At 51.5% G+C, this 12901-nt stretch overlaps 1 protein-coding gene across 1 annotated transcript in view; it reads right to left on the bottom strand.

Annotated features, from left to right (window-relative positions):
- ALX4 (ALX homeobox 4) overlaps nucleotides 1–12901 on the bottom strand; it is a 48524-nt gene that overhangs the window by 11641 nt on the left and 23982 nt on the right. Inside the window, exon 2 of the mRNA XM_040259058.1 lies at nucleotides 264–574. Coding sequence (XP_040114992.1) covers nucleotides 264–574 — 311 coding nt within the window. The remainder of the gene's footprint in view (nucleotides 1–263; nucleotides 575–12901) is intronic.

The raw sequence follows: 12901 nt of genomic DNA on the forward strand, positions 1-12901 counted from the left end.
GGCAGGGGCGTGGGGGTGAGCTCCTACCTGCTCTGGTTACGGCAGGGGCACCGGAGGCGAGCTCCTACCTGCTCTGGTTAAGGCAGGGGCACCAGGGGCGAGCTCCTACCTGCTCTGGTTACGGCAGGGGTGCGGGGGGCAAGCTCCTTGAGCCGAGGTGAAGAAAGCCCTGGTGCGCCTGGGACGGGCAAGCGGCCCTGGCTCGGGCCACCGGTGGAAGGGCCGGCCCCGCTCTCCCCGCCTTCCCCGGCGCCCTCACTGACCTGCACACGGGCCTCGGTGAGGTCGGTCCTCATGGCCAGCTGCTCCCGCGCGTACACGTCGGGGTAGTGGGTCTTCTGGAAGACCTTCTCCAGCTCCTCCAGCTGGTAGCTGGTGAAGGTGGTTCTGTTCCGCCGCTTTTTGCCCTTGTTGCTCTCCGAGTCGGCCTTCTCCAGCGGGCTGGGGAGGTCGGCGCTGGCCCGTTCCTGGGGCCCCTTCACCCCAGCTTCCTTCACACTGAGGTAGCTGCTGTCCATCCCCACCGTGTCAGAGTCGGGTGGCAACTCCGGCTCACCCAGGGAGCTCTCTTTGGCTGAAGGGGGAGGAAACAAAGTCAAAAAAGCAATGGCTGAACCCAGCCCGAGAGGGAGGAGGGACGGGGAAGCCGTTCCCTGCTTTTCCCTTCTCCCGGAAGCACTGGATGCAAGGTCCGGAGGCCTGGGTTCTACTGTCATTAACGTGCTGTGTGACCTTGGGTAAGTTTCTTTCCCTCTCTGAGCCTCTTTGCCATTAGGTCAGCATGGGCCCCTTTTAGCACCCATGTCCTGTGACTCTAGGCCAGCCAATCTGACCTCTATAACATTTACCCTCCGCCCCCACTGACCCTGGGCTCCTCCCTCTAGAAGGACTCCCTTTGCCAGAACTTCTCCTTTGGGTGTTGAGGATGCTGACTCAGTCCTTCGGACTCAAGAGCTCAGCCAGCAACCATGTCTGGCCCAACTGACCTTAGGGTGAGGAGGAGAGGCTCCTCCTTGCCTGGCCTGGTTCTGTTTGGGGTTCAGCATCCTGCCCCCTCCAGGCGGGGGCTGTGTTTACTAAGGAAATAGGGAGTCCTCCCCGTGACATGCCCAGGATGCTGAGCTGGGGGCCCCAGCAGATTTACACAAAGCTCATGGCCCGGGGCCCACAGCCACCGCGGTCTAGCAGAATGGGACTCTGCCGGCTGATTCCTGGACGCTCAGAGCTGGCAAGGACCAGTTAGCCAGTGCAGGTCAAGGTGAGAAGACAGAGGGCAGGGCAGGGAGGGCGCGCTCATCCCTGTTCAGATAGCCCTGTCAGCGCCCTGGGCAGACACACTCGCCCCAGGGTGGAGGTGAGGGGACAGGCCCTGCAACTGGCCCCAGGGTGTGAGTTCCCCCCATGTCTGACTCCTGAGCTGTGTGCTTGGACCGTTTGCTGAACCTCTCTGTGCCTCAGTTTCCCCCTCTATGAAACGAGGGCGCAGATGCTTGGATCTCCCTCATAGGGACTTCCCCGGTGGCTCAGATGGTAAAGCGCCTGCCTGCAATGTGGGAGACCTGGGTTCAATCCCTGGGTCAGGAAGATCTCCTGGAGAAGGAAATGGCAACCCACTGTAGTATTCTTGCCTGGAGAATCCCCATGGACAGAGGAGCCTGGTGGGCTACAGTCCATGGGGTTGCAAAGAGTCAGACACGACTGAGCGACTTCACTTTCTTTCCTTCTTTTCTTTCAAAGGGTAGCTGTGGGATTAAAACATCTTACAGGTAAAGTTACTTCCTGTTCTGGTCTAGACTTGTGAACAGCAGAAGAGTCTAGCCCTGGAGGAGTCCTCCCAGTGGGCAGGCCCTCCCTGGAGCCCCCGAGCCCAGGAGTGGGTGTGGATGGGGTGTGAGTCCCTCTCTGAGCCAAATTCCACTGGGGACTGTGACTTTTATAGAGTGAAATAACATACAGGATAATAAGACATGTGTGGGGAGCATCTGACAAAGCCTTTCACGTGTGAAAGCTCTGATCACAACAAGCATTTGTGGTCGGTGTGGGCTCCCACCACTCTGACCTTCAGTCTCCTCCTCTGGGAATAGATCTGAGCCCCAGGTGTTAGGTGTCAGGACGCTGCCTCTCGTCCCAGTCCCTTGATTCTGACCAGATCCTGGGGCTGAAGCTTCGGATCCGCCCTCCTCCCTGGCGCTCTGCGTTTACTGGAGGCTCTCTTATTGCTGGGAGCTGAGAGGGACAGGTTGCCTCTGTCATTCTCCCCAAGGTGGTGAGGAAAGGGAGTGGAGGTGAATGCTCAGAGCAGGCCTGGAAGCAGCTTCGGGAGGCTGTTCCTGAGGGCCACTGACAGCATGGGTGCCAGCAGGCTGGGGGGCTGGCCCTTGGGCACCACGGATGACACCCATGTGAGTCTAGGCACACGCAGACCGCCACGGCTTCGGTGACAGCGTCATGTAAACCGCAGCTGGCAGCTGGGCTGAGAGCTTTCACCAAAGATATTTATCTTCCTGGCAGACAAATATGTTTTATGTTTTGGGTTTTTTTTTTTTTTTTTAAAGAGAAGAAATCCCACCCAGTCTCACCAAAAATAAACATCTCTGTTATGCAACTTCCTGGAGGCCAGACTCGGGGGGGGCAGGCAGTGGCTGCAGCCCCTGCCCCTTCTGCCCAAGCCCTGCTGCCCAGACCCCATCCCATGACCCCGTGGACCCTTCCCGTATCCTCTGGCATCCAGCCTGGGCTCAGGACCACCCCACACAGCAAAAGGGGCTGGGCCAAGGCAGGGGAAACCACGTTATAAACATCGAGGGACAGTGGGGACTAAACTCCTTGTGTTAATTCAGGGGAAATGGAGGCCAGAGAGAGTAAGAAATGTGCCCTAATTAGGGACAGGGTGCAGCCTCTCAGCTCTGGGTCAGTCCTTCACTCCTACCCTGTGGTCTTGGGGCCTTTCCCGGGAAGACAGGGAAGACCAGAAGGAATCCCCAGGGCCTCACGTAATCAAGAGGTGTGGTCTGTGCATCAAGGAGGCAGAGAACCAGTCCCTGAGATGAGAGAGTGAGGATGCGGCCCCTGGGAGAAACCCACCCCCGCTGAGCTGGTTCTAGGCTCACTGCGGGCGGAGCTGGTTGAACACCCAGTCGTCCAAGTAGAGAAGTTTCCCCACCTCCATCCACCCACTGAAAGGGTAGGAGCGGGGAGACAGCATGGTGAGGGGAGCAGCGTGGGAGACCCCAGGCCCAAGGTGTGGAGATCTACGTCATCCCGGGTCTCCTGAAGCCTGCCTGTGACTTCAGACGACGCCTTCCAAGTGCCAGAGCCTCCCGTGCTGATGGGAGCAGGCAAGCCCTGTCCGCAGTGGGAGAGCAGGCAGGAATGGCGTCTCGGACCCCTGGGGCAGCCCTCCCGCCTTAGTCTCCAGTGGGACCTTCCCCTTGGGACCTGGAGTGGGGAGAGGTTGGGGGCATATCTGTCCAGGCAAACGTCAGCTAACTAGAAAGGCTTCAAGATTTCAAGACGGAAGGGATTCTGGCAAACCGAGGCCTCTCTGGCCCTTGAAGAGGGACAAAACCTTCCAAATCTCAAGTCTTGATTTTCAGTCATGCTTTACGTGGCTCAGGCAGTAAAGCATCTGTCTGTAATGCAGGAGACCCGGGTTCGATCCCTGGGTTGGGAAGATCCCCTGGAGAAGGAAATGGTAGCCCACTCTTGCTTGGAAAGTTCCATGGATGGAGGAGCCTGGTAGTCTATAGGCCATGGAGTCACAAAGAGTCGGACATGACTGAGTGACTTCACTGACTTCACTTTAGGTTCTGAGGCTGGGCCCCTAATTGAGACAGCAAAGGAAAATTTCCCAAGGTTCTGACCCAGCCCATTAGAGTGACAAGCCAAGGTACTCATTCCCAAAGTGCCAGGCTTGGGGGCATCAGTTCCCACCTCCTGCCACCCTATAAGCATCTGCACCCAGTACTGTCATTCAAGCTTTGGTGACGGAGCTCATCATCCCCACGACCACTGGAACATCTGTCCATAGGTCCAGCCTGTGTCTGTCTCCTGAGGGCTGGCTCATTGGCGCGGGTTCTAAACCTCCATGGGCCTTCCCCAAGGCACCCCTGCAGACATCTGGAGATGGCTACCATGCCTCTGAGTGTTCCATCCTCCTGAATAAATACAGCTCTCGCTGCTGTTCTGTAGGAGGCCCCAAGTTTAACAGGCCCATGTGAGACAGGTGAATGCCAGGGATGGGATGGGTGGTGGTGGTGGGCCTGGGCAAAGCCAGCAGATCGCTCTCCAACTAGAGGATCCAGAGAGGCTGGGTAGAGATTTGGAACCATGGCTCGAGACCTGGGCCTGGTCAGGACCCAGCTTGCTCCGTAAGGCCCTCCTTAAGACGGCCGCTGAAGACAGAGGGCCCGAGCCTCAGGCTGAATCACTCCTGAACAAAGGAAACCGCTGACTTCCTTGCTCTCCGTCACCTCCTCCTCTGTCCACCTGCCTGGAACGTCCCTTTTTTCCAGCTGACCTCCAAGGTCCAGTCAAGCACCAGCTCCTCCAGGAAGCCTTCCCAGACTACAACAATCATACAGACCCCCTCCTTCTAGTCGCTGCCTATGTTTTAATCAAACTCTGAAGGTCCAGCTTCTCCTTAGGGAACCAGTTCCCTGAGGGCTGGAACCTTGGGCCATTTGTCCCTGCTCAGCCCAGGATAGGGCAGGCAGGAGGTTACCAAGGAATCAATGGACAATACAAACATTATCGAGCTCTCCCCCTGTCCAGCTACCTCTGTGCACTCACTGCCAGTACCTATAGGGTACGTGCAGAGACGTCTGTTGAACAAACGCATCCTCGGAGACAATGGAGAAAGGTGGTGAGGATGCATGAAAGAGGGGCATGCAGTGAGTAGAGCCTCCATCAGAACTGACAGCTGAAACAGGAGGAGGAGGTGAGATCACCGAGGGACAAGAGGGGAAGAGGGCAGACCACAAGGAGGGCAGGAGGAGGAAGGACAGGCAGACACAGATGACATCTCCATGCAGCGAGCAAGAGGGACACCCTGAGGGAGGCCACAGGAGGAGTGCCGAATGGGGGCTCTGGAGTTGACATTTCCAGAAACCCAGTCCAGGATCTGCCAGGAACCGGCTCTGCCTTTATTGCACTGCCACACCAGGAAACAGGAAAGGCCCCTGGAAAACCCCAGCTAACCCCTTTGCCGGGCACGCCTTCTTGAGGCCACATGGCATCCGCTGCTGGCATGAAGCTGAACGATGACAGACCTCGATAGGACCATCTGCCTGCCCAGCTGGCTTCCCCCCATCCTCCCTGGAGCAGCTCCTCCTCTTGGTCTCTGGCCCCGCCCAGAGCGGGGAGGGACCCCTGGGCGGGCCTTGTCCCAGGCTTTGGGGGCCCAAGACAACGTCCTCTCGAGCTGCAGCTTCCCCTGGAATGTCTTGATCTGGAAATACATCCCAGACTACCCAGAGGAATCATGTATTGTGCACAGAACATCGAGAATCTGGAGTGCCTCCCCCCCCAGGAGGGATGCACACCCTTCAGAGACTCCCATGACCACTTCCGATGAGTGGGCAGCATTTGGTTCAAGGCTTATTCTTCATCCGGAGTCACAGACACCCTTGAGCCTGATCTCCTCCTGGGGAGGAGGCCTCGCCTCTTCTGGGGGCCACCTGGTCTGTGCCAGACAGCCTTGGCTGCTGGATTTTAAGAGATACAAGAAACGGGGGACCTTTCTTCATTCTCTTGCTTGCGTGCTTAGTCACTCAGTTGTGTCTGATTCTTCGCCCACCAGAGTCCTCTGCCCATGGAATTCCCTAGGCAAAAATACTGGAGTGGGTTGCCATTCCCTCCTCCAGGGATCTTCCAGACCCAAGGATCTAACCCAGGTCTCTTGCATTTCAGGCGGATTCTTTACTGTCTGAGCCACCAGGAAAGCCCCTTCATCCCCTTAGCTTCTATGTACTCATCCTGGTTGAACCCTAGGGTATTGCTCCAACCTAGTCTAACCTTTTTTTTTTTGACATGAAAGGCCTTGAAAGATTTCCAAAGTTCACCTTAATTTTTTTTTTCATGACTGTGATTTCAAGAGAATTATTTTTGTGACTGTGATTTAAGGAGAATGAGCTTCTGAAGCCATTTGGGGAGAGGATGCTGGAGCCCTGTCTGCGTGTATCCCTTTCGTGTGCACGGATGTGCGCCCTCGGGCATGTAGTACAAACCTGCTGTTGTGAATGGGTGTGGGGAGCATAGGTGTAGTTGCCTGCGGATAGGTCTGCGGAGCACGCAGGCTTGTGTGGTCAAGGGCAGGCACACAAGTGGGCCGTGTGTGCCAGTGGATGTGTGCTATTGTGTGTGTGTGTGAGTGAGCATGAGCCTGCAGGCACCCGTGGGTGGGTCTGGACATGAGTTGTGTGTGTGTGTGTGTGTGTGTACTTGTGCACACGCTCTGATGTATGGAGCGTCTGTCTAAGGGGCTGGAGTAATTTTATCCTCCATGGTTTTGATTTTATCTATTTTTCCTCCAAACATCTGCTTTATGGGGGACACACCGCTCGCCCTGTTCTCGGGTGAGCCAGCCTCACACGCCCTGTGGCAGCGTGCACAGCGCCAATGCAATCTCCTTAAACAAAACAGGCCAGCGTGAGGCCCTTTCATGCTGTTTAAAGGGCACCAAGTAAACGCATCGCTGTCCAAACAGTTGTGCGGGGTTGGGGACAGAGGTTAAAGGTGAGCCATCGATCATGTCCCCAGCCCACCTTATCTGCCACTGGGCTGTCTGGAGTTCAGCTTGGATGGCCCGAGTTTTAGGCCCAGGCCCAATAAAATAAACCAAAGGGGGAGCTCGTGCTGGGGCGACCTTTCAGCAAACACACGTGGAGCATATCTGTGTGTACCAGGCTGAGATGGACTGTGTTCCTGTCCAGGAGGAACTGCCAGGTGGAAGAGGAGAGGTGAGCCAGGGACTCAGCCAGCCACCCACAAGGTGATGTAGGCACTCCTGCCACCAACACACACCCACCCAAGGCCCAAATGTGCTTCTCCAAACAAGGAAAGTCTGAGAAATGGTCACACATCACAGGAGGCTGAGACATGGGGGACTAAATGTGATGTGGTTTCCCGGACAGGGTCCTGGAAGAACAGTAAAAAGCACATTAGCAGGAAACTAGTGAAACGGGAATAAAGCATGGCACTTAGCAGGATAGATGGGTAAACTATTTGAATGGACATTTCACCCAAGAAGATATACATCTGGTGGTTCAGATGGTGAAGAATCCGCCTGCAATGTAGGAGACCCAGGTTCAATCCCTGGGTTGGGAAGATCCCCTGGAGAAGGGAATGGCTACCCTATTCCCTTGCCTGGAGAATTTCCTAGACAGAGGAGCCTGGTGGGCTACAGTTCACAGGATCCCAAAGAGTCGGACAAGGCTGAGCAACTAACAAACATAATAACCAGCTCAACGTATTACCTATTAGAGATTATTTACTAGGGATATTCATGAGATACGGCTACACACCTACTGTGATGGAAATAAACAACTCGACGATACCAAGCAGTATCAAGGAACTGAAGTGCACAGAACTCGCTTCCATCAATGGTGGGAAAACAGCGCAGCTGTCTTACACCATGAAACGCACTCTCATGGCTCGAGCCAGAAATCCCACAGCTAGGCATTTGCCCTCGAGAGACAAACACTTCTTTTCACGGCAAACCTGTATGCAAACATTCGTAGTGGCTCATTCACAATCGCCTCAAACTGGAAACAGCCCAAACGTCCTTTAAACCATGGAGCAGCCACCCAGTGGGCTACTACTCAGCGAAGAAAGGAGCAAACTAGTGACGTGGACTATGGCATGGATGACTCTCAAAGACAGAAGCCAGTCTCCAGAGGTATATGGTGCCTGACTCCACTTATTTATTGCATGCCATTCTGGGAAAGGTAACCAACTCAGTGGACGTGAATTTGAGCAAACTCCAGGAGACAGTGGAGGACCCAGGAGCCTGACGGTCCATGAGGTCACGAAGAGTCAGACACAGCTTAGCAACTGGAGAACAAACAAACGGTACCAGGACAGAGAACAGATCACCGGTGGCCTGGGGCTGAGGGCTGGGGGCGGCTTTAACCCCAAAGGGCTGGGGTGTGGAATTATCCAAGCTTGTATCCCAGGTGTGATTGTGAGTACTCGGGTCTGTACAGGAACACGTTCAAATTCATAAAATCACGCGCCCTCCTCAGTTTAAATTTTTCAGCATGCTATTTTAAAAATAAAAAATATGCAAACTACAGGGCTTCCCTGGTGGCTCAGGGGTAAAGAATCTGCCTGCCAGTGCAGGAGGCATAGGTTCGATCCCTGGTCCGGGAAGACCCCACATGCTGTGCAGCAGCTAAGGCCATCTCTCTGTCTGTCAGTTGCTCAGTTGTGTTCGACTCTCTGCAACCCCATGAACTGCAGCCCACCAGGCTCCTCGGCCCACGGGCTTTTCCAGGCAAGGATACTGGAGTGGGTTGCCAAACTGCAACGTGACTATCGAGCCTGTGCTCTAGAGCCTGAGAACCTCAAACGCTGAGCCCACATGCAGCAAGTACTAAAGCCAGGATGCCCTGGAGCCTGGACTCCACAACCAGAGGGGCCACGACAATGAGAAGCCCGCACACCGCAACTAGAGAAAAGCTCGCGCGGCAAAGGAAGATCCAGCACAGCCAAAAATACATAAAAATATTAAAAAATAAAAAATATATAAAACTATAGAGAAAATACAAAACTGGGTTTAAATATAGTAAAGAAAAACTAAGCAGGTAAAATGTTTGTATGTCTTCACCCAGAAATCTCACCTCTAGGGATTTAAACTAAAGACAGAATTATGGATGGGCACAAAGAATTAACTAGAGAGAAAGTTCCTCGTGGCATTATTATATGGGAAAATTGAAAAGAAGCAAAATCTCTATTAATAGGAGATTGGTCAAATAAAGGATGATATTTCCATAACTGGAAGATCCTTCCTGGTTTTCTTTATTCTACAGACTGTTTCTCTCTTGTTATTTAACACGTATTATTTTGTATTTATTTGTTTTTTCCTTCATTTATTGTCTCTCTCTCTCCCTTCCATAAAACAGGGAATATATCTGAATATACTTGTTTGGCTTAGCCTTTTGGTTTAATGCCTAGTATTGCGGCTGGTATGCAGAAGGGATTCAAAAAACACTGATGAAAAATGAAAGAAACTGTTGTGCAAGAATACCATTTTATTACTTGAAAGTTGTTCATGTTACAGTAAACCTCATTTTAAAAAAAGGGGGAAGTGAGGATGCAGTGTCTGTCCTTAGAAACTTCTGGCACTTTCCAGAAGTAAAGAATATCGGTATCTGGGTTTAGTTGCTATTTTTTTTTTTTCCTAGTCTGACTTAATTTTCTTATTTGTCCTACCATAAACAGGAATTGCTTTCATGATTTTTAAATGCTATGTGAAAGCAGCGGCTAGAATCTGGAATGGTGCCAGCTCTGGTAGGTTTGGGACTGGGCTGTGTGATGGGGAGGTGGAGGGAAGTGCTGCCAGGAACCAGGTGGAGGAATGGCAGTGATGCTTCAGAGAAAGGCCCCTTCCGCGCTGGGGACTAGCTACCGTTCTCACAAACTGGGCACCAGCCCCCACGACTCTGAGGCCTGGTGGGTGCTGGAGAGTCCCAGAGCTCTGGCTTACGTTCAGACCTCACCAGTTTCTCGGCTGTCAGACTCACCACGCTCCACTGCAACCAGAGACAGTGTCTAAGACACACTCTCCTGGTCTAGGCCACCCTATCCAAAGGCCTTCGCTGGTTCCCAGAGCTCTCGTTGTGGTTCAGTTGCTGAACTGTGTCCGACTCTTTGCAACTCCATGGACTGCAGCACACCAGGCTTCCCTGTCCTTCACTAGCTCCCAGGGTTTGCTCAAACTCATGGCCATTGAGTCAGGGATGCCACCCAACCATCTCATCTTCTGCCACCTCCTTTCCCTCCTGCCCTCAGTCTTTCCCAGCATCAGGGGCTTTTCCAATCAGGATGATCAGATAGAGTACAGGGTGCTCAGTCAAATTAGAATTTCAGAGAAACAGTGAGTCACTTTTTAAGTATAAGCATGTCCCAAATATTGCATGGGAAATACTTATGCAGTAAGTCCCCTACAAACAAACCTTCGAGTTGCAGACTTTCAAAGATGGGAACGTGTATTCCCTCAGAGTCAGACCTGAGTGAAATTGCAGCTTGCCCCCACCATCTCCTCCTGCTGACAATCCTTCAGCTTTGCCATCTCCCACCTCCTGTCCCTCCTCCAGCCAGCAGCTCTTCTTGCTTGTGTGCGGGATGCCAGCCCCTCTATGCCAGCTGTTACACTGTACTACTGCACTTTTCAAGGTACTCTACTGGAAGATGAAAAATGTTTTATTTCTTGTTTGTTTTTATGTATTGATATTATTTGTGTGTAAAGTATGATAAACCTCTTTCCGTACAGTACTATATAGCCGGTTTTGTTAGTTGGCTATCTAGGCTAACTTGCTTGGACTTACGAACCAAGTGAAGTTACGAACTCGCTCTCGGAATGGAACCTGTTTTTATGTAGGGGCACAATGTACTGAACATTATTCATTGTTTATTTGAACTTCAAATTAAATGGAACATACCGGTTTTGTTGTTAGATTTTTATTTTTTATTTTTTGCTAAAACTGCCAATGCTCGAGTCAGGCTGACTGTGGCATTCAGGATTCCCCAGCCAGGACTGGCCACCGTCCTCCTCACACTTACGTCTTGCCACACCTGCCCCTCCACCTCGCTTCTGGTTCCACCGACCTGCCCGCGTGCCCCCAACACAGTGCTCAAGCGGCTTCAGGCTTCCCCACCCCTGCATCCTTCTCACTGGGATGCCCTCTGCCCTTAGTGCATCTGGCTAACTCCTACTCTCCCTGAGTATCTTCCTCTGTAAGCTTCGTGGCTTTCCTCCCCACCCCCACTACATATAGTTATCTATGTTCTATATGAAGGCAAGCCCAAAGAAGAAAACTATAATACATAAACAGAAAAGGGAAACATAATTTTTTATAAAAGTCTTTTTTAAAACCTATCACTACCCTGTACATCTTTCCATCCTATTCTATACTCTTCTGCTAATACATCGTTTTTAATGGCTGCGTAGTATTCCATTGCACAGTTCAGTTCAGTTGCTCAGTCGTGTCCGACTCTTTGCAACCCCATGAATCTCAGCACGCCAGGCCTCCCTGTCCATCACCATCTCCCCGAGTTCACTCAGACTCATGTCCATCGAGTCCGTGATGCCATCCAGCCATCTCATCCTCGGTCGTCCCCTTCTCCTCCTGCCCCCAATCCCTCTCAGCATCAGAGTCTTTTCCAATGAGTCAACTCTTCACATGAGGTGACCAAAGTACTGGAGCTTCAGCTTCAGCATCATTCCCTCCAAAGAAATCCCAGGGTTGATCTCCTTCAGAATGGACTGGTTGGATCTCCTTGCAGTCCAAGGGACTCTCAGGAGTCTTCTCCAACACCACAGTTCAAAAGCATCAATTCTCCGGTGCTCAGCCTTCTTCACAGTACAACTCTCACATCCATACATGACCACAGGAAAAATCATAGCCTTGACTAGACGGACCTTAGTCGGCAAAGTACTGTCTCTGCTTTTGAATATGCTATCTAGGTTGGTCATAACTTTTCTTCCAAGGAGTAAGCGTCTTTAATTTCATGGCTGCAGTCACCATCTGCAGTGATTTTGGAGCCCCCCCCAAAAAAAGTCTGACACTGTTTCCACTGTTTCCCCATCTATTTCTCATGAAGTGATGGGACCAGATGCCATGATCTTCATTTTCTGAATGTTGAGCTTTAAGCCAACTTTTTCGCTCTCCTCTTTCACTTTCATCAAGAGGCTTTTGAGTTCCTCTTCACTTTCTGCCATAAGGGTGGTGACATCTGCATATCTGAGGATATTGATATTTCTCCCGGCAATCTTGATTCCAGCTTGTGTTTCTTCCAGTCCAGCGTTTCTCATGATGTACTCTGCATAGAAGTTAAATAAGCAGGGTGACAATATACAGCCTTGACGTACTCCTTTTCCTATTTGAACCAGTCTGTTGTTCCATGTCCAGTTCTAACTGTTGCTTCCTGGCCTGCATACAGATTTCTCAAGAGGCAGGTCAGATGGTATGGTATTCCCATCTCTCTCAGAATTTTCCACAGTTTATTGTGATCCACACAGTCAAAGGCTTTGGCATAGTCAATAAAACAGAAATAGACGTTTTTCTGGAACTCTCTTGCTTTTTCCATGATCCAGCGGATGTTGGCAATTTGATCTCTGGTTCCTCTGCTTTTTCTAAAACCAGCTTGAACATCAGGGAGTTCACGGTTCACATATTGCTGAAGTCTGGCTTGGAGAATTTTGAGCATTACTTTACTAGCATGTGAGATGAGTACAATTGTGCGGTAGTTTGAGCATTCTTTTGCATTGCCTTTCTTTGGAATTGGAATGAAAACTGACCTTTTCCAGTCCTGTGGCCACTGCTGAGTTTTCCAAATGTGCTGGCATATTGAGTGCAGCACTTTCACAGCATCATCTTTCAGGATTTGTAACAGCTCAACTGGAATTCCATCACCTCCACTAGCTTTGTTCGTAGTGATGTTCTCTAAGGCCCACTTGACTTCACATTCCAGGATGTCTGGCTCTAGATGAGTGATCACATCATCATGATTATCTGGGTCATGAAGATCTTTTTTGTACAGTTCTTCTGTGTATTCTTGCCACCTCTTTTTAATATCTTCTGCTTCTGTTAGGTCCATACCATTTCTGTCCTTTAGCGAGCCCATCTTTGCATGAAATGTTCCCTTAGTATCTCTAATTTTCTTAAAGAGATCTCTAGTC

This window comes from Oryx dammah, unplaced genomic scaffold, assembly GCF_014754425.2.
Source record: "Oryx dammah isolate SB20612 unplaced genomic scaffold, SCBI_Odam_1.1 HiC_scaffold_17, whole genome shotgun sequence".
Lineage (NCBI taxonomy): Eukaryota > Metazoa > Chordata > Mammalia > Artiodactyla > Bovidae > Oryx > Oryx dammah.